The 26,758-nt window shown below is 39.7% G+C and overlaps 1 protein-coding gene across 1 annotated transcript; it reads right to left on the bottom strand.

Moving 5' to 3' along the window:
• Window positions 1-26,530, bottom strand: slc39a14 (solute carrier family 39 member 14). Its single transcript, XM_029440439.1, has 10 exons — window positions 26,312-26,530; window positions 18,915-19,097; window positions 15,879-16,220; window positions 13,908-14,085; window positions 9,638-9,807; window positions 8,385-8,507; window positions 4,855-5,025; window positions 4,085-4,313; window positions 3,769-3,953; window positions 1-2,659 (listed from the first exon to the last, which is right to left on the bottom strand). The coding sequence occupies exons 3-10, from the start codon at window positions 16,197-16,199 to the stop codon at window positions 2,504-2,506; spliced, it is 1,533 nt and encodes a 510-aa protein (XP_029296299.1). The 5' UTR covers window positions 16,200-16,220; window positions 18,915-19,097; window positions 26,312-26,530; the 3' UTR covers window positions 1-2,503.
• Between the last annotated feature and the right edge of the window lie 228 nt (window positions 26,531-26,758).

Genomic DNA, 26,758 nt, shown 5'->3' with positions numbered 1-26,758 from the left:
TTTTCTTGGAAAAGGATGTTTATAAAAGAAATATCCAGGACAGAGAAGGCTGATGAGGATTCCCATAAATTACATTAGGTACAATATTTTTCAAAATGATGTCTGAAAGCACATTGATAAATTATCAAAATCAAACACTTTATTTTACTAAACCATCTGAAAAAATGTTTGTGTTTTTGTACCAGTAAAGCAGTCTTACCGTGTGTGCTCCTGAATTTATGATCCGATCTATTGGATGTGTCTGACATTAACATTATGAGGTTTAGATGATCATAACAAGAAATTCTGTATCTGTGTTTAAAAGTTCTGACGTCAGTTTTTAACATATAGTTAAAATATGCAATGCAATAAGATTTCCCATTTATTCAAAAATAAAATACTAAAGCAAAACATAAACAAACAAAAAGACTGAAATGTCTGCTTTCATGGCTTGTGTGGTAAACTAAAACCAAATTCTTTATCTTGGGTGTAAATCATAAAATAAATATCTTATGGCTCAAAGAACAAAACAATCTCCCACACATCTCACATATCCAGCAGTAATACGGTACCTCATGGTACCCGCTTTCATAGCTTGCCTTCTCCATCCAGGAATAACAGAAAACTTCTCTATACAAAGTTACAGCCAATCATGGCTTCAAATTTCAATCTCTAAAAAAAATAATCTACAGCTCTATTCTACATTAATATTGAATCTACAGAAACGCATGTATGTTTTAGGAAAGGAACATGTATTCTCTGTTGAACCTTCAATATTGTATGGAGAAAAAGTCTGTGCACTCCTGGAAAACATGAGTAAACAGGAATCAAACATGGAGGGATTTGTAGTCCAACAGTAGCACAAAGGATGATGTTGCTATGGTGTGAATGGCAGTTTCATCCTTAGCAATACTACTGTTACATCTGTTGTAGTTTACAATATAATGGACACCAACATTACAGATCATAAACTGTTTTTCACTGGCCATAAGTATATGGACATCACACTCAGTTTATTCCTAAACCATGGGCATTAATCTCCTGCTATAACAACCTTCACTTTTATAGTTTCAGGTTTTCCTGCTTGATTTTGGAACCTGGCTCTGTGCACAGGGGCAACATCATCATCTATTAACCTGTCGATTATTTGTTGCTTAATCGATTAATCGTCTCAAGAAAGTTTGAACAGATTTTATGTACTATTGAATCTCTGTTGATGTTTTCGGTACCCCCCCTTCCTTCAACATAATTTTAATATTAGAGGAGGGACAAACTGGGGCTATCACAAACCATGAAAAACAACCCCACACCAAAAGTGTATATAAACATGTCCACATACTTTTGGCCATATAGTGTAACTCAAAGAATCGGAGTTTCTCATAACAACATAACATACAGTATATAAACTTCATTTATCTATCATTGATATGTGTGATTAATATGGTCACAGAAAGGTAGGCGAGAGATAATATATGCGTGTGTGTGTGTGTGTATATATATATAATTAATCTTACAGTATTTTGAATGTTACTGTACTGTATAAGAATAGATACTTCTGGGGAAAATTGTGACTAAGAATACAAGGCATAATAAAACAACAATTCAATGCTATATTAATGAAGGGCACAGATGGTAAACTATATGGAGAAATGCAGCCATGGACGCTGGGTGTTGTTGCGTCTGATCCGGATCAAACTCTGATCTGTATGTTGCTTTACATATCCGACCCGACTTCATTCAGGATTCTCTAACAGCATGCCGAGGAAGTCCATACTGAGGAGAAATAAAGTGTGCCCTTCCAAGCGTCACTGTGTAGCCCTTCACCATTTTCAATGGCCTGCCCATATTTGGTCTTCAGAAGTCCGATTTCATGTTTATCATGGATAAAAAAAATGAACATCATCAACACACAAACAACAAAGTCCAGCAGGACGATGTTGACACTTGAATAAAATTCCAGTTCAGGTCCGTAACGATTTATTTTTGGTATGAAATGAGAAAAACGAGGGTGGGGGGGTACAAGTCTGGAACAGAAGGATAAAGGACCCAGTAATGTTAATAATACAGCTGCTGTTACCTGATTGTGCTTTTCCCACCTCCTGAGGAAGTGTTTCGGGCACAGAGGATTAGTGATATAAATACTCTGTATCAGTTGAATCTCAACCGTTGGGGCTCAATGACATCCGCTGAGGGAAGGACGAGATGAGAAAAAAACAAGAGCAGGAGCCAACATGGCTGATCAGTAGTCTGGGGAACAGAAACTCTGCATGAACGGCTACTCAAATATTTTCTATAGGAGGAGTTGTGGGTACCTGCCGTACAGCAGCCAAACTACCTAAACTCTGGGGTCCTGGAAACTGAGGATGGGAAGAAGATGGATAGGGGGAAAAATAGTTCCCTCCTCTAGGAGTCAGTTTACCCCAGCACAAACCAGCTGACATCTCAGATTACTTTCACGCTGGTCAGCGCTGTTGTTGGTCCAGAGGAGGCCGGTGCTAGCCCAGGTGCATCTGCCCAGAGTACATCACCGGCCCAGCTGTATCTGCCCAGAGTACATGGTGAGGAGGAGCATGATGGAGAAGCCCGTCAGCAGACCGGCGTTCTGGATGGCAAAGGTGAGGAGGAAGCTGCTGCCGCCCGCGTCCTCTTCCTCACGACTCACAGCATTCATCTCTGGAAACTGAAAAAAAAAAAAAAAAGAAAACGGAGAGAGAAAGAACTTTTTTAACTTAGTAGGCATGCACCTTCTCAACAATACGGTCTTTCATATTAAAAAGTGGCACTCCACAGATTTTACCTGTCAAAGTCAATTTACGAGACATGTAGAATACTGCACACTCTGAAATCTGTCGTACGTCTTCTGACTGAAGGAGTTTTGGTCAAGTCTGACAATATTACTCAAGTGACATCATCTTGTTATCTCAGCAACAGATTTTGGGCAGAAAGCCTGTATTACAGTTTGAAAGGTGTTGACAGGCAGGGAGAGCATGACTAAGCTTTATTCGTAGTCTAGGACTATTTTTGTCAGGATCTTACCATGTTACTAATATATATTATTAAATCCCTGGAGGGTCTGTTTAGTAACACACATTTAATTTGAAGCTACAGTCACTGTATAAAAAATATCTTTAGCTGAAACTGTCCCTATATCATGGCAGAAGAGCACGAGACAAGATAATCTGTGAAAAACAGGGACACAACCAATCAGTGCCGAGGAGTCTGTAACGCAGTGTCACTGCTTGTGAACGCCGGTCAAACTAGGCAGCGCTGATCAAATATGAATCAAGATTATGTTACTGCATTACCTATTTCTTGCACCAAATGTTTTCAGAAACATATTTTAGTTTACGGTTTAGCTGAAAAATGAGAAAGTTTGTGATCTGGCCGCCATTTTGAAAACAGCACGCCAACCAGCTGGAGCAAACATTCTAATTCAGCCTTTTTGTCTTGTTTGGCAATACATTGCTTTGCGTAGAACTATTGTTGCACTCCTTTAATAAATAAGGAACTATTTCAAATATAACATTTACTGCCGGCAATAAACCTTGCATTTCTAGATCAATGGTGGTGACAGATTTTTCTTCTCGATATAATAATCATAAATCAACCAAATGTATGTTCTCCAACTACAAATGGCCTCTTCGAGTGTGTGGAATTAAAGTGAGGATCTTCTTGCAACAATCTCTTAAAGGAGTCTGCTTATGTCTAACGAGAAACCACACAAGAACACATCCACCATTACGACATATACATCAGTGGTGACCTCATCCCTTATCCCCAAATACTGACCATGTCTGCAAGAGCGATGTAGAGGAACATTCCCCCTGCCAGGGCAAAGATCCAGTTGGGGGAGAAGCTGTTGCCGGCCAGGATGCCAAAGCCCATGCCCAGGTAACAGCAACAGGCCGACAGGAAGTTAAAGAACAGAGCCTGCTGTATGCTCATACCAGCGTTCAGCAGGATCACAAAGTCTCCTGGTAACAGAAAGAGAACGACATAAAGAGAAAGAAGGTATCATCGGGTGAGACCTGTAGTTCGGTAGACGTTCAGGGCAGCAACACGCCATTACGAAACTCCTGCTGGCTCAGATCCTGTCCTGACTCACCAAGCTCGTGGGGGAACTCCTCACACAAGATGGCCACAGAGGTGCTGACGCCCTGGAAGACGGAGGCGGTAAAGGAGGCGCCGATGGCCAAGCCGTCGATAAAGTTGTGCAGGCCATCACTCAATGTGATCATCCAGGCCAGCGTGCCGATGTCAGAGTAGCTCGTCCCCTTCAGCCAATAGCAGCCACCGCCACCGGACCGACCCCCGCTTTCTGGGCTCTGGGAGTCCTGGGATGAACAGAGTGGGGGAGACACATTAGAGTTAAATGTAAAATCATGAGCAAGGATGTGCTTATAAATCAGCTGCTAATTAGACTACACACACAGAATTTGAAGTACTACTTATCCTGATTCACGTCTATGAAATGTCAGCTGATTTTCTCAATTTAACCTCTCAGCTCGTGTCATCTGAAGAAGTGTTAGAAAGAAAGTTTCTTCTTTCCTGTCCGATTAATCATCTTGCCAGCGTCTTAAATTACTTTCGAATGGATTCATTTTTTCTTTAATAATCTTGCAACAACATCCAGTTACATTTTTTAAAGTTCTATGGATGAACAACTTTTAAACGTTATCTTCTACAGTATTGTTGTTTTCTAGATATGGTATGTAATGTCCCCTTGTGTCACTTTATGATACTGGTTTTAATTTTCAAGGATGAAAATCCAATTACTAAGAAATTAAAAATACAGAATCCGGTCCCATTATGAAAAACAAACTCACAAAATTGAATCAATTATTCAATCCTCCATCCTCTGCCCGCTGGCCTTACCTGTGGTGTCTGTGCAGGACTGAGCATGAGCTCGCCCTCCCCTGCGTCCACCTTGCCCAGAGCCAGACTGCTGGCCTCTCCGTTCTGCTGCAGCTTCTCCTTCTCACACTCCACATCACCGTCGGTTGTCGAGTAATGATCTGTGCTGGGGTAATGACTGTGACCGTGGCTCTGAGAGACAGAGAGAAAACCGACATCATGATCAATACATAATATATTATTCATAATTAATATATAAAATAGATTTTGACGGATCCATTGTTGGTGGATATTTCCTTCTTCACAAACAAAATAACCTTGAACTTCAGTAAATGCAATTAAGCTTAAGTTGACTTGAAATGAATCACAAATGCAGAGTTTCCTTGAACGTTCCTCAAGATATCCTGTGCTGCTGTTGTCCCATTTCAGCATCCTGTGCTACCATTTCCTTTTGGGACTGTGCCATTACCTTAGTTGTTTTTGTTGCCTCCTTCAGGACGACAGCTTAAAAAACCACGCAACTGCAAGCAAGCTAGACTTTATATATATAAAAAAAATTATATATAAATATATATAAAGAAAAAAATATATATAAAGAAAAAAAAAGAAAAAAAAATTATATATATATATATATATATATATATATATAACATTTCATTTCAGGTGGAAGCACAATGTTCTGCACAACTCATCTTTCATTTAAAAAAGCTGACAAAATACTATGCTAAGAAAAAATCTAATTAAATACAATAATAATTAAGACCAAAAATTGACGAATAAAATAATAGTTAAGCCCGGCAAACCAGACAACTGAAAGGCGCAGCTAAAAATAAATGTTTTCTCTTCGGTTTTAAAGGACGTTTGTGTTTGAGCACACCTAACATTATGGTGGGATGTTCCAGCGGCAGTTTCACCAATTTTCATCAGCCTTTCCCAGAGGACCTGAGGGGTCTAGCTGGTTCATATTTTTCACAAGCATGTCAGAAAGATGGAGTGGCCATGTAAAGCTTGAAAATATGCAATGCAGCCAATGCCTGTATTATCCATAAAGGCTTGCTATTTTGACTCATTTCCACAATACTTCTGCATTAACACTCGCAGCAATCTCTCATAAAATGATTCAATCAAAATCACAGAGATATTCTATGTGACATGTTATTGAAGTTTGCAAGGACAGTGACTCACAACTACCACAAAAGTCACAGCAAGTAAACATTCAGTTGGAGTAAAACACTCCTGGAAGCAGAACAAAGTCAGTGTTTTGCTCCACAACATTTCACCAGAGGAGATAATCTGACATTCCAGTGAACAGATTATCTTCTCAATACTGCACTACACTAATACCACACTTCTCCCAAAACAGTTAAATTGACAATAACAGATTTAGAAGTGAAAGGAAAAAGCTGACGGCAGCACTGAAGGCGCCAATATGAGTCCAAGAGCATCTGTAATAGAATCAGCAGGTCAATGTGTTAGTTGTTAATTAGGTTGGCTGGACCATATCTCTCAGAGCACAGTAACCACAAGGTGGAGCAGCTTTCCCACAGTCACCACCTCTACTGTATATCCACTGCTGCTTTTTCTGTATGAAATCAGCCTCACTGGAAAGCTCTATGAACGTCTGCAGCTCATCATTTCATTAAAGCTGGTTTTATCATTTCATTTAGAGTGAATTCTGTAAGGTGAAACAGTGCTACTACAGATCTGTATTTCAGCTATGGAGAAGTGTTAAAGCAACTGCCACATTAAATACAACCGCACTTGATCAAACAGGCAGGGATAAAGTAGCCAAATGGCTAAGAGTCAAAGACCTTGCTAAACTGGAACAGTACACAGTCCTTTATAAATAGAGAAGTTTGAAACGCAGGCACATATGACCACTCATCAAACAACATCAAAGTCATGACGACAATACAATACTCAACCTTGTATAGGGAGGAAAGGAAATTTAGCACTGAAAGAAAACGAACTGAACGAAAAAGAGCATTCTTCGTAGATGCATGGATTCAATACTAGATATTAAAAACACACACACAAAAAACAAGCTTTATTTGTCACAGTAATTGATGACTCAATTTGAGTACTATTGTGTCCAATGCTTGTTTCTTTACCGAATTTATAATCAGCTGAAGGGAAGAAGGGATCCTTGGCTGGTGCCGCGGTAAACTTTTTGACGTCTGCCCGTTAGTTGGCTCTTACTCTTCTGTTTACTCGTTGCAAAGGGAGAACTGTCCGCATTGCACAAGCCCCAGGTTCACCGTGACAAGAGTTCTCCCATGAAACAGTGAAGTGCTTTTATTTTGTGAAGTGTAGGAAACCTTCACCCAATTGATACAGCTGATGGAATGTGACGCTGTATTCCTCTCTGAAGGACACGTAAGAATAAGTGTCACATTTTCAGTGTACTACAGTAAGAAACCAGCCAACATAAACTAAAGAAACTCTCCTATAGTTAACTACAGTACTGTGACATAACTCACCTGATGGCCCTAATATCCCATCCAACTGGTTAAACCTGCCACTGATGTACTGTTAGATAATAAACAGGTGGGAAGAATTTAAATAATGCGTCATGATGGTGCTTAGACAAAGTAAAATCGGTTTTACTGATAACAACATGGCTTATTGACTTAACTTGAAGAAACACCAGAGGACAAATGAATGTGACAATGAAACTGTTCAAAAAAATGTTTCTAACTATGTTTCCAAAAGATTGTAATTGAAAGCTTGCAATATTGAAGACTCTATTTTACTGTTAGTTCTCTCTGATGTACTGAAAAACAATGGAAAACACTTCAATTTGTTTATTTTACGTGTGCTTCTTGTGTATATAACGTAAAATGTTGTCCTTCAACAGAGTTGCTCTGCCCTAGATTGTTTTTTCAAGATTTAATAAAATCTTCTATTGGTGGACTGGTCCATGATCATACGTGTGGATTTATGGTCCACTTTTTATTGAACAAGGGAAAACAATGCGAGAAAAATCAAGACCAAATTAGTTTTCTCTTTTGCTTTTACGCTCGTCGTACCGTGTTGCGTCTTTGTGCGTTGACCTTGAACACAAGCGGTTTAAACCTGCCAAAAAATACCAGCTCCATGAGGCTCGCAGAGTACGGTGTTGTTGAGACTGTTACACAGACGATGATTCAGAGCTGCTCATTTCTTCTGTCTATCTCTGCTGGTCAACTCAATTCTTACAACTCACCCAGGCTTGGTTTTTAAATTGCACCACATTTCATTTAAAGAAATACTAATTTAATTGAATCAATCTTGACCTCAAAAAAAGACATGTAGAGAAGACGTATGTAGCGTCAATTGAAATTTAAAAAAGAAGCTTAAATGTAACGATGTGGCTTCTTTGGTCTTTAGCTGCCTCCATATAAAAGTAATCATATTGGAAACTTTGTAATGTTGACACATTGTAATGCTACATATTTACCTTATGGGTATGCTTGTTGTTGCCTTTATCATTTGCCCTCCTCCCATCACTTGTATCCAACAATAAAACAATATACTGCATATCACATATTTCTTGCTATACATGTACTCACCCCGTTTTTCTTTTTGAGAAGCACTCTGAGGACCTTTTCAGTGAAGAAGAAGAGGTAAAAGCCTGCGAACACCACCACAGATTTTGACACGTAGAAATCCACCATGGGGTTAAAACCAAAGGCCTACCATTGTAGAGAAGAGGATGGTGTTAGTTTGTGATGATTATTTATAATAGCTGTTATTACATCATTATTAGCTGACCTCACTCAATGTGCATGTTTTCTAAATGAGGTTTGAAACAACTGTCAAATGTAATTTAGCAGGTTTTTGAGAGTGGTTGGTGAATTGCTTGTTCTGATCTCTAAGTGGGTCTAGGCTGTGTAGTCAGCTGTCTGAAGACAGAGTTAAAAAAAAATATATATATATATATATATATATATTTTTTTTTTTCTCCCACATTTATATATTCATTGTCAGGATCGGCTGATAAACAAAGTGATCAATAACATCAACTACAGCGACATCCTTTTAAAGATACTGCAGATATATTTCACAGCAGTTTCTAATCTGAGAGACAGGTGGACATAGTACACAAACCTATTAATCTGACCACTTCAGCTCTGAGGCGTACCAATGTTCTTACTGTTAGGGGAATTGATGCAATGAATTACACAACAGCTGTAAACATGGCCAAGATGGGTGTGTGCTCTGTCTAGACAGCATTTAGAAACATAATAGACAATTTCTCATATTTGTGGGTTATACCACAGCCTTTGAACCTGGCTTTGAATCGCAGCTAAGTTTCCTTCATAGACCCAATTTATTCAACTCCATGTTGGTTAGAAACTTGAATTTATTAATGAGGGTACATATAAGATTAGAAATATTATACAAGTACAGCTCAAGACTAAATGTCTCTCGAGGACATTAGACTATAGCCATATTTACTTTGAAATCAGGTTTCTAATGACTAAAAGGCATACAAATACTTCAGACACTCATAGTACTAGTCCACAGCATCATATATTACCAATAAACTTAAAATATGTCAGTTGTCTCCAGTATAAGCCTAATTTACAGTGGTAAGTATTACTAGGCATCCATACCAAAGGTTAAACCTTTTTTTTTGTTGAGAGATATTTTGCTCGTTGCTCAATTGAGTGAATGCTGACGGTGGCAAGATGGCTGCCAATTATAGCAATATAATACACAACAATAACTCATCCTACTCATTGTCTTTCTTGAAATTGCATAGCAACCCTGCACTTTGAAGAAGCTGCAGCTAAGTGAGTCACGGCAGCATCGGCACTACCTCTGGGATGAGCTGAAACAGGGCGTTGGAGTAGAGCGTGCCAATGGCCAGGGCTATGAAGAAGAGCAGCAGTCGCTTGTAAAAGGTTTTCTTCATGAAGGGCACCACGCTCGCCCCGACCAGCGAACACAGAGAGATCAGTGTCACACACAGGATCCCATAACCCCACACTGATCGACAGAGCGGAGGCAGAGGAAAGAGCGGGGAAGGTGAGAAAAACAAAAGACAGAGAGGTAGTTAGTGGAGAACTGATTTTATCAGATTAATCACCAGGGGGAGGAACAAAAAAAAAAATTTGAGAACACCAACCAGTTAACCCCCTGAAAAGTAAGGAAGGATTGAAAGAAATCAACCTGAGGAAAAAAAAAAGAGATTTTAAAAAGATACCAGGATTATTTGTCCAATGAAAACAGATCAACCCCAAGTGACACCATCTTTCATTTGCATTTGAAGGGAATAAGTTGTCCTTTGAAGCAGTCCTGGAACCCCATGCAGTTTGATAGAGAGGGGATGTGATTAAAGTGAACACACACACACACACACACACACACTAGTCCACTCGGGTGCATCTGTACCACTGTCCTAGCCCTCAGGGTACACACTAGCTATCACTGAGGACACAAAAGGGGGCAAATGAACTTTAAATAGCCAGAAGGAGCATTGCTAACAAGGGGTCCCATTTCAATTTGAAGTACACTATAAGTGTGCTGTGCTCCATTTCTCCAGGATTGTCTTAAACAAATTGAAATTTAAAAATCTCAAAGCCACTGTTATTAAGAGAGTCTGCTTAACTATTCTAGATGCTGCAGTGGTAGAAGAAAGGGCTGAACTATCTTTCCAAGAAAAACTTCATAGCTGGCCTAGATCTCATTTCCAGAAATGGTGCAGACAGACACAAACATACAGTGCACACAAACAGAAAAGCACCGACAGATGATCGGTGATGCAGTGCAGGTAGAGTGAAACCAAAAAGCAGTGCTTATTGGAGCTGGTGAAAACCACAGGGAGAACACAAACGCAGGAAGGAGAGGAAACAGATATGAGAGGCAAGGGGCGCTTGAGCAAAGGTGCACTAGTTTTATAAACAGCCATGTGGCACTACAGTGAACTAAAGAGGCTTTCAACTTTGGCGTTTGTGTAAAAGCAAAAAAAGGTTTATGGATGTGAAAAGATGTCGATAGAAGTAAGTATGGATGGATGGATGGCAAACCTCTGGCAGGAGCTGCAGGATGGCAGTGGAGTACAGCGTGCCAATGGCAAGAGCGATGAAAAAGGTGAGCGCGTATTTCATATAGCGCGTCTTCATCAGGGGCATGATGAAGACTCCGGTGAGGGAGAATGCATTGATGATTGTCACGCTCAGGAAGGAAAAGCCCCACACTGGAGGTTTGAGTGATGGGAGGGTAAGATGGAAGAGGAGGGTGTAATGTTAAAACATGCATGATATCTGTGATGGAGCTTGAGCACTGCAAAAAAACGTTTTTTCCTTTCAATAAACTAATAATTAAATAAATTCAATGCTGAGTTATGTTACGTACAATCATGGTAACAATGAAATACTGATCAAATTGCATTTCTGTGCAACAAATCTATATGTGTTTATTACATTTTCATTACTCTTAGCTCTAAAAACACATTTATTTTAATTGTCCCAAGCCACAAAAGGATGGGGAGCACTGCTTCAACTGACACCTGCAGAGAAAAAATAAGGCTTGTGAACATTGGTTAAAAGTTTTTGTGCCATTTCTGTCTGAGGCTGCAGCATCTGTGAAGTTTATGGGAAAGAAAGCGTAACATTAAGAGAGCTTTATAATCCATCCCATGTTGTGAAATAACTTCTCCATGCTGAGAAAGGGAACAGAAAATAGATTAAGAGGCAGAATTCTTCAAAAGATGAAGGTAAAACCCTTTTAAAATCAATAAATGCCCCTAGATTATTAAATATATCTCAAATTTGGACGACTAAGATCTCAGTTTTGTTCATATTCCACTGAAGAACATTTCAACCACTAATTTCTAAAATTCCAGTCTCTCCCCTAGACATACATTGGGAAGGCAATGGGAACAATTCAAAAAAGGACAGCTGGCACTTGTTAAAAAACATAATGGACACTCATTCTACCATCATACCCAATTCTGTTCTTAAATTTAACACTCATTTTAAATTTCTTTAAACATTCATCAGTTACTTTCATGAAGAGTAATCAGTTACTCGTCAGAAAATCACCTAAAAATTAATTTAACTAGAGACTAGAGTACTCTTCCTCAAAAGAGATCAAACCAAAAGCAGTTTTGAAGGACATTTGAAAACCAGTCTGTAGGGAAAAGTTAATAATGTACAACAGTTCTGCTGATAAGCAGTCAAATACCATCTTAAGATAGCTGCTAGATATGGTGTCATGGGCCCAAGTAGTAGACTTAAGATAAGAGGATACTAAATCAGCATTAACAATATAAAAACAGGTAAAAAAGAGCTGGTGAGGGATAGGGTTGACTTCAACATGACCAGTGACGTGTATTGATAGTAAATCTGATCTGATCTTGGAAAGAAAGGGTAACATTTAGATTTAGATCAGGTTAAACAAGTCAAGTCAAGTGAGATCTGCAGTAGAGATTCATTTCAATGGCGTCCGCCTCCCTGCTGCTGGCAGATCTAAACAGCCAAGGCAAAGAAAAACAGCTCTCAGGCCAAAATAAGCTATCTACAAGGGCAAATGTGAGGCCAGCTGAGGGTGTATGAGTGGATGATGAGAGAAAACAAGTTTGTCAGTGGAGAGGAAGAGATAGAGCCAGAGCTCAGCCATCAACCCAATACCCCTCTACCCGCCACAGAATGAGATAACGGGGGTAAAAGTAAGAACTGAAATTTGCGTACTAGCAATAATTAGCAAGGCTGCAGCACAATGTGTTTAGTGAATAAAGAATATGAAGCCACTGGTGCCCGCAGTCATCATATTCATAATCAAAGCTGTTTGTGGAAACTAATGAAGAACATTCCTGAAAAGTTGCTGCTTTTGGACATCGAGGGCAGAACATCACAGAAGTTGACCAAATTCTTCAAGTCTGTCATTAGCTAGCTTCTTATACCAGCCACGTACTGCAATGCCAATTTAGCTTTCACTCAACAATAACGCAAAGGCTTGCTGGACAGAGACACCAAAATGTCTTCCAGGGCTCTCAAGGACGTCATAATGGGTGTCAGCGGTCCGTATGAAGTTACAGTGAGTCAGCAGCCAAGGAAAGAAGAGCAGTTTGTGGCAGGGATGCTTTCCTGTCCGACTGTCTTTACCTGGATGAGATCTCTGCTACATATCAGATATGCTGACTGAGGCAGGTTTTTGGAGTCTGTGGATGTGTTGCTTTTTAAGCCAAACAAAAAAATGCAATCTGAGCCTAAGCTGGCCAACTGTGTGTGTCTTATTATGGCTTTCATCTCCTTTGGGGACATCGTGATATCACTGACTCCAGGCAATAAAACACACATTTTGAGCTCAGATCTGGTGAAAAAATACATTTTTAAAAGGTCTCCTTGTATTAGGGTGGAAATACAGTTTACAAAAAAGGATAAACCTGTAATAGAGTTAGTCATTGACAGAAATTACAATGTACTCACTCTAGAATGAGCAAAAGAGTTCAAATGCACAATGAACAGATAAAGAAGCTGTAAAAGGAAATACAGCCAACAACAAAACTAATTCTATTAGCATATCAAAAAGTACACAACTCTTAATATTCATCTAATATAGGTACTATTAAAAGGATAAGGCTGCTAATACTCTAGATTTTTGTTATTCTGAACAAATTCCATGAAAAGACCAATAATATCATACAGCCCATTCGTTCCTACTGAAGAACAAAACAGGTCATGAATATAATCTTTAATTTAAAAATTTTAATTAAATAAGATTTTCTGCTGCAGATTCGTTGCACTAATCAGCAGGACCGTGTGGGATTGAGTCGAAATAAACTACATTGGGCCAGATCATCATACTGAGAAAACACATGCGCCCAGTGTGGCTCTTTGACGTGTTAATAATAGTTTTTGGACTGTTTTTAAAACGATCAGGCTTGTACATATGCATACACAAACACTTGTTAGTGGGATCAATTCATTGTAGGTTTTGGTATTTTCATTGGATTTGTTGATGTTAAGAAAATGTTAGAATATCACCAGACTTTTCCTTTAAATAAATAAAATGTAACCTGATAAACATCTTCAGTGCTCTCAAGGTGGACTAGTGGACAAATAAACAAACAAATCGGTGCTCACCTTCGGCGTCCGAGGGCCTGGGGGAGGGCTCAATGCTCGACTCTTCTTCTTTTTGCGCCTTGCAGGTGCCAGCATCCAACTGCTGCAGCATGGTGGGGCACAGCTTCTGAAAGCCCGGCCCATCCAGCCGTGATTGCTCACTAATGCTGTAAATAGCCAGCGTGTCTGCAGCTAAGCACTGGAAATGAAAACATACCAGTCAGTCAGTTGGAATTTACCATTTTACATTGAACAATTGAATTAGCCGGGATGTATTCAGTGGTCGATTTACACTTTAACAAGTAGATCGGATTTAGCAGAATAAGTCCAAAGAAATTGATTCATCGCTTAAGTAATTTCTCAAGCAAAAGCACCAAACATTCTCTGGTTCTAGATTTTCAAATGTGAGAATTTGCTGCTTATCTCTGTTTTATATGTTGTAAGGTGAATGGAGTAAAATTGACAAACATTTCTTATTTTTCTTTTGAATCGTGTCTAAATGTAGGGTGTTTGCCATAATATTGCTCGATATTTAAATCAAAACTGCTACTCATATCTAACAGCCATTAAAAGGCCATTAGGAAACGTACAGTGATGTCAACTTCTGAAATCTATCCATCCGAGATGCCAAACCTCAAAAGTAACATTGAAAAGTTAAGAGAACTACATGTGACCTTCACCTCTTGTTCCATTTCATTTCTCAGAAGAGTTTATAACTTTGCCACCGTTACTCAGGGTAAATCTATTCAAAAGCAGATCAGCAAGTGAGTCAATCATCCACGACACTAAGCATGGGAAATATGCTAAATATTTCAGCTATCTGGCACCGGTGGTTCCTGCTTCTTCCAGGCAGGACTAAAGCTGGATTTACACCTTCTGCTTCACAGTGTTATGAGGGCTCTGAGGCTCTGCCGAAGGTATTGACACAGCTAACGTGCACCTCCTCAAGAAAATATAGAGGGCTAAGGAGACACCACATGGAGACTACAAGACCACTCCGACAGGATCCTATTGCTGGTAGAGATTGTTGATTGTGACAACATGTAGCATACTAAAGAAAGGGTTACTACTCTTTTAAATGTTACAAAACGATTTGAGATTTAGTGATCTAGCACTTTTTATAATTCCCCCCTTTTTTTTTTTACATAGCCAAACCCTATATGATGCATCATCAATTAATGTGCAGCTATGGTTGAAAAGGCTAATTTCAGGGTGTCCCGGTAGCTCACCCGGTAGCACAGGCAACCCATATATAAAGGCTGAGTCCTTGCCACAGCGAGTCCGACCCGTGGCCATTTGCTGTATGTTGTTCCCCTTCTCTCTCTTCCCCCCCCCCCCCCCTTTCACTATCTACACTTCTCTCTGTCATTAAAGGCATAAAAAGCCCAAAAATATAACAAGCAAAAAATGAAAAGGTCATAATCCAATGATTATGACTGAATACGGGTCCACTTCGATCCACTCAAGTATAAGACTCTACCTCTAACTCATGATGGTAGCAGGTCAATGTCATGAGCAGTCGTTAAAAGAAGGCAATAAAAAGTAATCTATAAACTGCAACTCTGGTTTAATGACATGGTTATGAAGCTACTTATGAGTTCAATGTACTTTTTGTATTCAACAGCAAGTCCATAGCAAGATTACACAAACTATATATTAAACTATGTAGCAGTGCTGAAAGTATTATTGGATTAATTGATTAGTCAATTGACAATAAAAAAAAAACCTGCCTGTGTTAACAAATGAATTGATTCACAAAGGGATGGCAGGGAATAGAGAGATGGTTTTGTCATTCATTGTCAAAGATTCACCAGGGCTCCTTTCTACTCGTGTTTCCTAATTAACGCTTGAAGGCAAAACATAAAATTGGAATACCAAAATGTAATTGCTTCATGTGCATAGATTCAATTTGCACTTATTATATCAGCCACAGTGGAGCAGCTGATCCAATCATAGTTCAAACACAAGGTAAGGGAATGCTTTTGTTCTCACCTTGGAGCTGTTGGATTTGGGAGGTGTGGTTGTTTTAAGTTTCTCCTCCACACTGCTGATGTTGTTGTCACCTTCACCCTGATCCTGGCTGAGCAGGGCCAGCAGAGAACGCAGCTGGGGCACTGAGATAGTGCTGTTGTCTCCATAGCGGGACAGCAGGTCCTGGAGCACCTGGGCAGGGGACTGTGTCTGACCTTCCCCCTGACATGTCACTCGGCCCAAGGGGCAGAGAAGCACAGCCAGGGCCAGAAGAAACATCAGCTGGGACTGGAGGAGGGTGATGGTCATAGTGGCACGGCCATGAGGGGACCAGATAAGCATGGCTTCTTCACTGTTGATTATCTGTGAGAATAAGAGAAATACTCAAAACAAACTTTTAAAACTACGACAAAAAAAATACTGCTTTCTAAACTACAGTTGGCCATAGAAGCACCAAATGTAAACATAACTTTAATACCTTGAAACCCATCACAACACATACAGCTAGATTATAACATTGTATAGATAAAATACTAAATTATAACTTAAATTAACCAATACTTAGTAACTTTAGTATTCAAAACTGTTGAGTACTAGACAAAATTACAAAAAGAGTGTTAATACCTAAGACCCTTTCTTTTGCACGGTTCTGTTTAGTACGTGAATATTCAATTGTTGAGTTAAGGCAGGGGTCGGGAACCTATGGCTCTTTTGATGACGCGATATGGCTCGCAGACAATTTTGAGCTGACATTTTTTAACATGATTAACAAATAATAAATAATTATACTGTGTCATTTTAAAGTAAAACATTTAGCAGCGGATTTTGTTTTAGTTCTCTCTTCTCCTATCCTCCGCTCTGTCTCTGACTACACAGCGCACACACGTGTGTGTGTGTGTGTGTGCGCGTCTTTGTGTGTAGGGAGCGGAGCCCTGCCCTTCGCGAAACAGAGAAGAGGAGAAACTGCGCAAAGCAAGCAGTAGACCAGGGGTGTCAAACTCCCCATTAAAAACTGTCCACATTTATTGAACAGGATAGACATATTGGAGAAAGTGCAAAAAGATATGGAACATATTTAGGTAGGCTACATTCTCTGTATGCACATGTGTCAGAGCCAGAGGTTCGGAATCTTTTCTTAGCTGCCAGTTTAATGTTTGGGGTACTAATGAAACCCTCAGTGAGTGAAGGTGTGCATCAGTGAGACTCCTGTGTGGGTTTCTGTTCATCTTCATCACAGGGAAAAGCTGCTCACACGGGTATGTGCTTCTAAACATGCAGAGCAGTCTGAGCGGCATGAAGGCGGGTTGAGGCATTGTTTCTGGGATGAAGCTTGGAAACTGTGCAGCGCCCACAGAGTCATACTTTGCCTTGAGTGTGTCGTTACACTGGAAGTCAATCAGCTCCATCTGGATGTTCACAGTTGCTGTTTCCATGTCAACTGCAAACGGATTGCTGAGCAGTTCAATTTAAATTTCTGAGCTGCAAAGTCAGCAAATGTGCTCAGTTTATCAGCAGAATGCGCGGTCGGGAACACAGCAGTGGAGATGGTTTGTCAGTGTTTGGAAAGACGCAGTGACCAAAGTTTCCTTGCTGCATCAGAGTCTCTCACAGGCAGCTTGGCTTGGAACGCTGTCACTGCATCGTACATGTCCGTGATCACACGGCCCTGAAGCTGGAGGTTTAACAGTTTAACATGCATCGTTATGTCGCACAAAAAGGCCAGCTCACATCGCTACTTTTCGTCAAAGAGATCTGTGGTGTCTTTCCCTCGGCTTTCCAAAAACTGGCCGTTTTCCTCACGTAACTCAAAAAAATCTATTCAGCACTTTCCCTCGACTCAGCCATCGCACCATGTTCAGAATGCATCTCCTCAAGTTTCCTATCTGTGTTACGGTGCTTATTACATGTTCCATTTCCAGTGCTTTACAACACAGCACTTCCTGGTGTATGATGCAATGATACACCATCAGCTGAATCTTCTCCCACATCCAACTAATAAGCTCTTTCATCGTGCATCTGTCGTCTGTCCCGTCAGTTTGTCCCGGGACAGTTTCATTTCGCACACATTTAGATACTTCCTCAAATATGTCTTTTCCTGTGGTTGTGCCATGCATTGATTTAATTACCAAAACCGGCAGGCCAGTTATGATAGACATGATATTTTCTCGCGGGCCAGATATAATTGTGGCCTTGAGTTTGACACCTGTGCAGTAGACACATTAACGTGCATATAAATTAGATAAATAACATAAGCATTTAGTTTATTCAATAAAAGAGCACCTGTTCAATGTGAAAAGCGAGTTGTGAATATAAAAATAAATAGAAATCAGGGGGGGGGGGGGGGGGGGGGGGGTCACAGACAATGGTAGGGGAAACACTGATAGCGCTTTTAGTACTCAGAGACGTGATATACTTAAAACTCAATTTTATTAAAATTAAAAAGGATTTTCTCAAGGAAATACATTTACAAATATTTGGCTTTTATGGCTCTCCCAGCCAAAAAAGGTTCCCGACCCCTGAGTTAAGGGGTCAATCCTAACGGCAAATTACACCCCCAAAGTTGACCCAAAGGCCCACTGTTAGAACTTTGCCCATAGCACAAAGCACACAGAGGGAGGAGGAAACCAGTGGGATAAACACAGCCGACAATTACGTATAATTACACACACACACACACACACACACACACAGCTTTACTTTAAAGTGATATCAGCTTTTATTAGAATGTGCTGTCTGTTCTCGGCCATTGAGATATTTAGTGATCGTCTTCCCTCATTATTTAAAATGTAAAATGTACCCAGTTTTACACACACCAGAAATAAAAGAAATCATATTTTAAAATCGGCCAATGTGGAATTGGGAAAATAATATGTAAGCATTTCATGCGACCACTTCTTCCATCCCTGACACAAACTTTCTTGTACACACCACACAGGGCAAACTGTAATGTCTCCATGTGCACAGAGAATCGATTCATTGCGGTGCACCCTGCAGGTCCACATGCAAAACTGGGCTGAATAAACAGACCCATTCATTTTTGTGGGGAAAAACGCTTACCTTTTCCTACAGAGCCTCTCGCTGGTGCGTGAAGCGTCTGAGTCAGTCTGTCTGCCCTGAAGCTCCGAGCGTGCTGAGTAATGCCCGTAGGTTACCTGGGAGCAGAGATGGAGTCGGGGAAATATCGAGCAGAGAAGAAGAAATGCCTGAAGAGAGTAGCAAGCTCCTCGGGAGTGCAGTGGACTGTGGAGGAGAGAAAGAGAGACAGATAAAACAAAGGTTACGACTCACCGGTGAGGAAGAAAGAAATAGGAAAGAATAGAAGGGAAGTAAATAAATCTGAAATGGCAGCTGCCAGCTTAAATGTACTGTATTCACGCTACCCAACGACTTGCCTTCTTCAAATTCCGAACACTCAGGCCACAAAGTCCAAAACCGAGCCAAACCACATCATTCCTTTCCTGAAACTGCAATGAGCATTCCTTGTTAATCCTAAATAAATAAATTGCTATTTAGTTAGCCTGCAATGAAATCTGTGAGGGGTATAGTGCAGCTGCAAACATCCAATTCAGCTGCACACTGCCAGCCAATATGATCAAGTTTCTGTCAATGAGGGCTTAAGGCCCTGTCACACATATCCGTATGACAGAAACGTATGCCGGCGCATACAAAATATCGGCAATACATTGATATAAATTAAGGGTAAGTTGTGATCGTTTGAAGGACGCAAACGATACGCCGAACACGCCAGACATACGGCCCTGTCACAGTTCGGTATGGCAGAAACGTATACATTTTCACGGCCTCAGCGTTCAATAACGTACCCCGGCGTAACACAGCATGCTCTTAACTAATACTACTTATGCCTTACCTTATATCAACGTATACCAGCCGATATTTTGTATACGCCATATTGTTGTATACGTTATGCATTCGTTGGGCATTCGTCTGATACATTTTGTATTAGTAAGTGATACGCTATCAATATGTTAGACATGCGTAGCTGTATACGTTCACTTTTACCAGCATATGTTTCTGCCATACCGATATGTGTGACAGGGCCTTTAGAAACTCCAGAAAACGTATTTACAGTCAGTCTGTCTGCTTTCTCCTACATCTAATCTGCGTTCACTCGTCAACTTTTTCCTCTCTGAGCTGAGGAGGCAGAGAGAAAACTCTCCTCTTCAATTAGTCTCCCTCTCCCCAATAAACTGCATCATCTTACATCTTGCAATTTTTAATTTCTCTCCATAACACTTCTCTCTTACACAATCCTTGTCAAAGTCACAGGAGCTCTGAACCTTACCCTCCTTACTGCTGGCTGCTATTGTTCAAAGCCAGGAGTGGATACAAGTGCTGAAACGACAGAATCTATTCCAATATTCGATTTTCTGTTTTCTCCATTTTGTATATAAAACATTTTTATACTTGATAGTTTATGAACTATTTGTCGGAACAAACTAGCAATCATTAGAAAGTAAAGAAAATGTGATGGACATTTTTCACTATTAATCGAATTCATTCTTTTTTGTATAATTAATCTGTAATGAAAATTATCGTTGCAGCCCTTGTGCATAATATGGATAAAATCTTCCATTACAGTACAATTGTATAAATTACAAAAAAATATGTTTTTCCAACTGATTTGCAGAATTGTCAAAAAGAAAAAAAGTTAAGATATTAAAAAGAGACAGCCAAATTAAGGAGGAAGTTGATAACCCTGGCCATAATTAAGACTACTGGAAGTCCTATGGTGGTTTTCAGCAAAGGTGTATGCTACTACCTTGTCCCAAAGTCTTCATAGCAATGGGACTTAACTGGTTAAATAAAAGGTTAAACAAAAAGAGAACATAAATCTATATAATCGGTAGGGTCATATCACCCAACCCTACTTAAAGCGTAGTTGCCTTAACCTACACTGGTCCAGAGTTTCAAAAGGGGACAAACGTCCAACAATGAGCCCAGCTCCTCTCCCTCCAACTGCAGGAAATCAGCCAGAGGTAAAGTGATATCGCGCTCCTCTTCCACATATATATTTCATTAAGAGAGAGAGGAAAGGCAAGGTGTGTAACAAAATGTTTAGGAGTGACTAAAGGCAGCAACACATGGTTAAAACACAAAGACAAAGCCATGCCCTAGATAAACATGTGCCTGTGTTGCAATCTAACATATCAAACATTCTACATACACGGGTTAAAGGCAAGAGGACCTGTGGCATGTAGGTGTCAACAAAAAAGCACCACATTATTTCATGACAGTTAAATAATGGCTGGTAACAAACAAGGTTAAAACGATAAAGTAGTGGTATGCCCCTAATGTGTCAGTGTTTAGGTTTGCAAATCAACAACTAAGTATATGAACCAATTATGTGTTGCTGCAGGAATGAGTCCCTAATCCCAGAAATTAGTTAGCATTTTAGCACTTCCGGTTCCCTCGTCTCGGAGTCAATGGGTACGGTTAAAATACCCTACTCTTAAATATTTAAGCTTTTATGAGTGTTAAAAAAGGCAGTTACTAACAAGTGGCTAAATGAGACAACTAAATGTCATCACGCCAAATACTATGCTGCCTTTAGCTTAGTGGTGCTGACGCGAGTTATGCGACCGTGGTGTAGTTTGTTTATAGCCCAATGTTAGCTTTTGACTTCTGGTGATTGAATTTACGCCTCGAGAATCATAAAAGTGGTCTTTATTTGTGAAGATTATCTTGCTGAACAAAACTTGTAAGTATCATAAACATTTATCTTTGTTTGACACATATCTTATTTTCTGCTATAGAAAAATCCCATTGGCTTTTTAATCGAGGAAACCAACGAGATGCTAACTTCAGGGGTTGGCCTATAAAAACACGTCATCCCTACAGCACTCTATTAAACTAACTGTATAACAGCCCTGTTCTTGATCAGATATCATTAGCCAGGAGATGGTAGAGACTGGGAGGTTGGGATCATGGTAATAATTACATTTATACTATTAGGCTACTGGTTTTTTTATAACTTTATTCGCTTATATTTTGATTGATTTATTTAATTTCATTATGTAGTACAACTCATCGGCTAATTTCAGCTCTTAATTAATTCATTAATGTTTATTTAAATTAAAAGTATTACTCTAACACAGGGGTAGCTAACGCGGTGCCCGGGGAGAATTGGTCTCTCGCAGAGACTACGCGAGTCGCCCGCAGAACTCTGTAGGGGTCAGAGTTCAATTTCACGGGCAAGCTAAATCTCCATTTTCCTTTTCGCTGAGACAAGCTAGCGGGAGCAGCTACGGTGGGGCGCTAGGTGCGTTTTTTACGCTAAACATGGAAGAAAAGCGAAAGAAAACGAACTATTTTCACAATGATTGGGAGGAAGAATAATTTTTTACAACAGTGAAAGAAAAGTATGTACGTCTCATTTGCGGGGCGACGGCAAAGCGGCTCATTGTGGAGACACTTCAGTACGCGTCACAGAAGCTACCATGCTAACATGCTAACTAACTAACTACCAGCTGCAGCACTGCGGGCAGAACAAGCCGGGAGTTAAAGGCAGATTTGGGCAGCAGCATCTCTTTCACCAGGCCGGTCAACAAGTCACACAAAGCATCAGGAAGCTTCATTTAGAGCTGCACATTATTAATAAAGTACAAGAAAGCCTTTTCGGACGGAGAGGTCTTGAAAATTGAAAACACTGTTCAAAGACGAGAAGAAAGGTTCTGATGTGATCTCCTCTAATCCGATGTTACAAAGTTAGTGTTTGTACAAACAGGAAATGATTTGAAGATGTGACAGTTCATGATTTCTTAATGTTTTTAGAGAAGTGATACTTTGTACTAAAATATAACTGGTGTGATTTTGAACAAAATGCTTCAAATGTTCTTATTCATACAAAACTGTCAATAAAGATATTTACAAAGATATCAGAGATGTGATAACTCTGACTTTCAAATGTTGAAATAGATTGAGAACGTAAATAGATAATGTTGCATGTTTAACTATATCTGTGTTTCCTACCATGGTAAATCATTGTTAATAATCATTGTGAGGAATAATTAACATTAACAGGTGATCAGTCTCTTCACATATATGAATATTTATTATGATTATTATTATTATTATTATTATTAATAATGATAATATTATCACTAAAAGGTGAACCGTGCAACTATGTTATTCAGGAAGTTTGTATCAAACAAGTAGCCCTTCGTATTATTCAGTACTCTTGAAGTAGCTCTATGTATCAAAAGGTTTGGTGACCCCTGATCTAATAATAGTTGTTTATGCTGATATTCAATCTATTTTGATTAAAGTTTACTATTGTTGTGTAATAGGCTTAATAGTCTATGGTTGTCACTATTAACAAATGTCATTTTTAACAATCTTTCAGTTGTAAAATGTCCCACTCAGTACGTGTCTTCTTTAAGAAGGACAAACAAAAATGTAGTAATGGGTTTGACTTTGAAATTCATAAATCGATATCATCCTCAAAAATACCGACTGTGCTCTATCTATACGCAATATAACCAGCGAGGAAGAGGAGCTATTAAACTGCTGCCTGTCACCTTGCTTCCTTGGCTGTGATGATAACCCAGGACTTAGTAAAGACACTAAATATACATATGCACTCAAGCTTCTAGTCCATGATCTAAGTCTTTATTTTTCTCCGGAGAGCATACAGGTCCAAACTGCGAAGCTACATGAAGCACTTAAAGAGCATAATCCTTCTTCACTGGCAGACCTTTGCCTTGGTCTCAGTGTGGCTACAGTCCAAATTAAACAATACAGAAACTGCTTTTAAATGTCAGCACGTCTGGTCAGACTGATGTCAACGCACACCCAGACTCACATGCACTTAGAGTCCAAGACCTATTTGTAGCTGTGGAGATAAATGGTGGCAGGGAGAGACAACAGGCAGCAGGGATGTTAGTCCTTCAGCACAACGGTGAAGGCCTCTAATATGATGTTAAATATGACTTTTACAGAGAGTCAGAAGCAGAGGGGAAAAGAGGGAAGAGCCGGACAGGAAAATGTTTAGTCACAGTCTGCTGGACTCCAATCCCAAAGGCATGCAGCCGATTGTGCTCTGCTCAGCCTTTCAAATCTTTCTCTGTTCTTAGAAAGCACCTGTTTGCCCTGCTTTGTATTTTACGCTTTTCTCTTATGACAATGTTGTCAGATTAGAAACCACAAACAAAACAGGTGAAGCCATGAGCAAACAAGTAATTAACAGAGAAAGTGGTAAACACACAAATGTCATCATCAACTTCTCCACCTGACTGAGCAGAGACACAATCTCTTGAGTGGTCACAAGTCTAACAGGAGCTGAGGCAGGAGACTCTGCCAATTTAAACATGTATCTACCTACCAGCCTGTGAACGCCACGTGGAAAGAGCGATATCTGAACAAATAATGGTACTGTTTTGCCAGGACTTATAACCGAACAAACTGCCCCCACTTAAAACCCACACACACACACCTTTTAAATAAATTAGTGAATAATAAGGGAGCTCCATAATAGTGAGCTAAACAGCACCTTCTAATGTATCTTGGAAAAGTGTTGTTTTATTAGAGCTCAAGGCAAAGCTATCAATGACGTGCTAAAGTGCTAATGGAAACTTTTCAACCTGCACTTGTCTGTTTGATCTTGGCTCAACTTTAACCTGTCTAAAAACATTTCCAAGAGAAACCATCCTCATTTATTTTTTTATCCTGCAGCAACAAAAATAAGTAAAGGGATTTTCAGTTGTAAACATACAATTCATCAACCTACTGTGCACTAGTTTGGTGGTCGGTGAACGGACCAATCTACCGTACATCTAAACTCAACTTCAGTGGTAACTACAAGTGGACGAAAAAAGTAAACACCACTGTATTGTCACGCCACGCACTGAATCAATGTGTTTTTGTAATCTACGAATTTAAAAGCACACTCAACCTTTTTCAAAATACCTTTAGTACTGTAATCGCCATGTAGCAGCCTGTGATCATGATATATGTGTGTATCTGACAGGTCTGGTGATCCCGCCCTAACACTCCTTATTGCTCCTCTCAGCTGTTCTGGTGTCCGTTTAAAAAGACAAACTCCTGCTAATTCAAAAGCATAAAGCAGGGCTCAACAATAAGGATTGCCTGCTTTTCCAGGGTTGGTAAAAAAAAGTACTACGTCGGGCTCGTAAATCTAGCAATTCTAGCAAGTTAAAATCTTCAGGCAAATAGATTTCTTGAAAGAAACTAAAACATTAATGTTGAACCCTGATAAAGAATATCATACCTTTATGGTGGAGACACACGAGCAGCAACAACCCTGTGCTAGTTCCCTCTTAATTTAAAGAAATCTCTTTCTCAAAGCAGACTCTGGTTTCCTCTTCTTATGCCTACACACTCAGCTGTCCCATCGCGGGTCACTTTATATACCGTTAGAGAGAAGGGCAGGTTAAGCTGTGCATAGACTCATCAACCTTTACCCAAGGCCCCTAATTATTGTTTCTCTCAGACCTGAGGTATATATCATAAACCAAGACTGTCATTAGATGAGAGAAGGATGGCTATGGGCATGATGTCGGTTCACTGAACGCATTGTCGATGTGCTCCACTCATCCTGAGTTTACAACAAAGCACCATTCACCACAAAATTAGAGGGTTCGGACATGACTTGGTCTGGCTCGACCCATCACTTTTACCCACAGGCCAGCTTAGAGGTCAGAGATTGGGGAACAGAAAGCCACAGAGCACATGTAGCCTACTTCCTGCTCCAGAGTACAATTATGAAGTGCTGGTTGAAATTTCTTTTACACTTTTTCTTAACTACATTTCAAGTAGAAATTTTGCACATTTTACTTTACAAGCTACATTAATACATTAATTTAACAGCTGCAGTTCTCCTTCAGAATATTATCTTACAAGCGAAACTTAAGATAAGCTTTGGAAATATCATATTAACATGCTACAGTTGGAGAAGATAGAACACGTTCTGCTTTTAAAAACATCTTAAAGATAAATGTATAACTGATGTAACACCCTGAAGGCCAAACATCTACTTTTTGAAAAATTTTCAGAAAAATCATTATTTTTAAGGGAGAAACAGAAACTTATCTAACTTTGATTATACGATGCTTTGACTGGAAGATTACTCATTGGCAGGTTTTCCTACATCTCACCTTGAAACCCACATATCCACACTCTTTCCCTCGCTCTGATTTTGGTTATTATTCTCACAAAAACCTATTATTCTTACATTGGCAAGTCAATGAGGCAGAACATGTTAGTCCTAACTTGATCTAGCTACATTTGGTTAGCTTCTATAGCAAGTCTTGACACAACTACGCTCCAGTATTAGTAAGATAACCACAAACGAGAAACCTCTACTGTGTACATAAACGTCTTCACGGTGCATGAAGAGCTGGTTACAGTTAGCTAGCTAAGGTACAGCCAGGTAACATTAGCCGGCTTCTTCTTATAAGCCGTGACAATTAGCTTACCCGGTGATGCTGTTTGGGGGCAGAAAATCAGGCTTGACGTCAACAGCAGCGTCCCTCTTGCCTCTGACAGACTGGAGGTGTCACACACACACGAATAAATAAAAGGTCTCCGAGTACGTTCAGTCATTCATAGACAGACGGGTTTTTGTTTCGTCCTCCCATTCAATCACATCCTATGTACACGGCAGCAGTTTCGTGGAGGATCTGAGGGTCATTTCGCGTGGTGACGTAAACAGTCCGGATTTTCAAAATGGATGTGTCTCCCTCACGCGGCCGACAGCGAGCACTGCAAACACATTATAAATGAGTCCTTTTTGTATTGATCACAATCAAATATTACAATACATTGCACTTAGAAATATATTTAATTTGATCATATTGATGAAATAACTATCATTTTAACACCTTGTATTTATAAATGAAACTACCATCGACTATTTAGTATAT

The sequence above is a fragment of the Cottoperca gobio genome, chromosome 9 (genome assembly GCF_900634415.1).
Source record: "Cottoperca gobio chromosome 9, fCotGob3.1, whole genome shotgun sequence".
In the NCBI taxonomy this organism is placed as follows: domain Eukaryota; kingdom Metazoa; phylum Chordata; class Actinopteri; order Perciformes; family Bovichtidae; genus Cottoperca; species Cottoperca gobio.
This window is presented reverse-complemented; position numbering and strand designations above follow the sequence as displayed.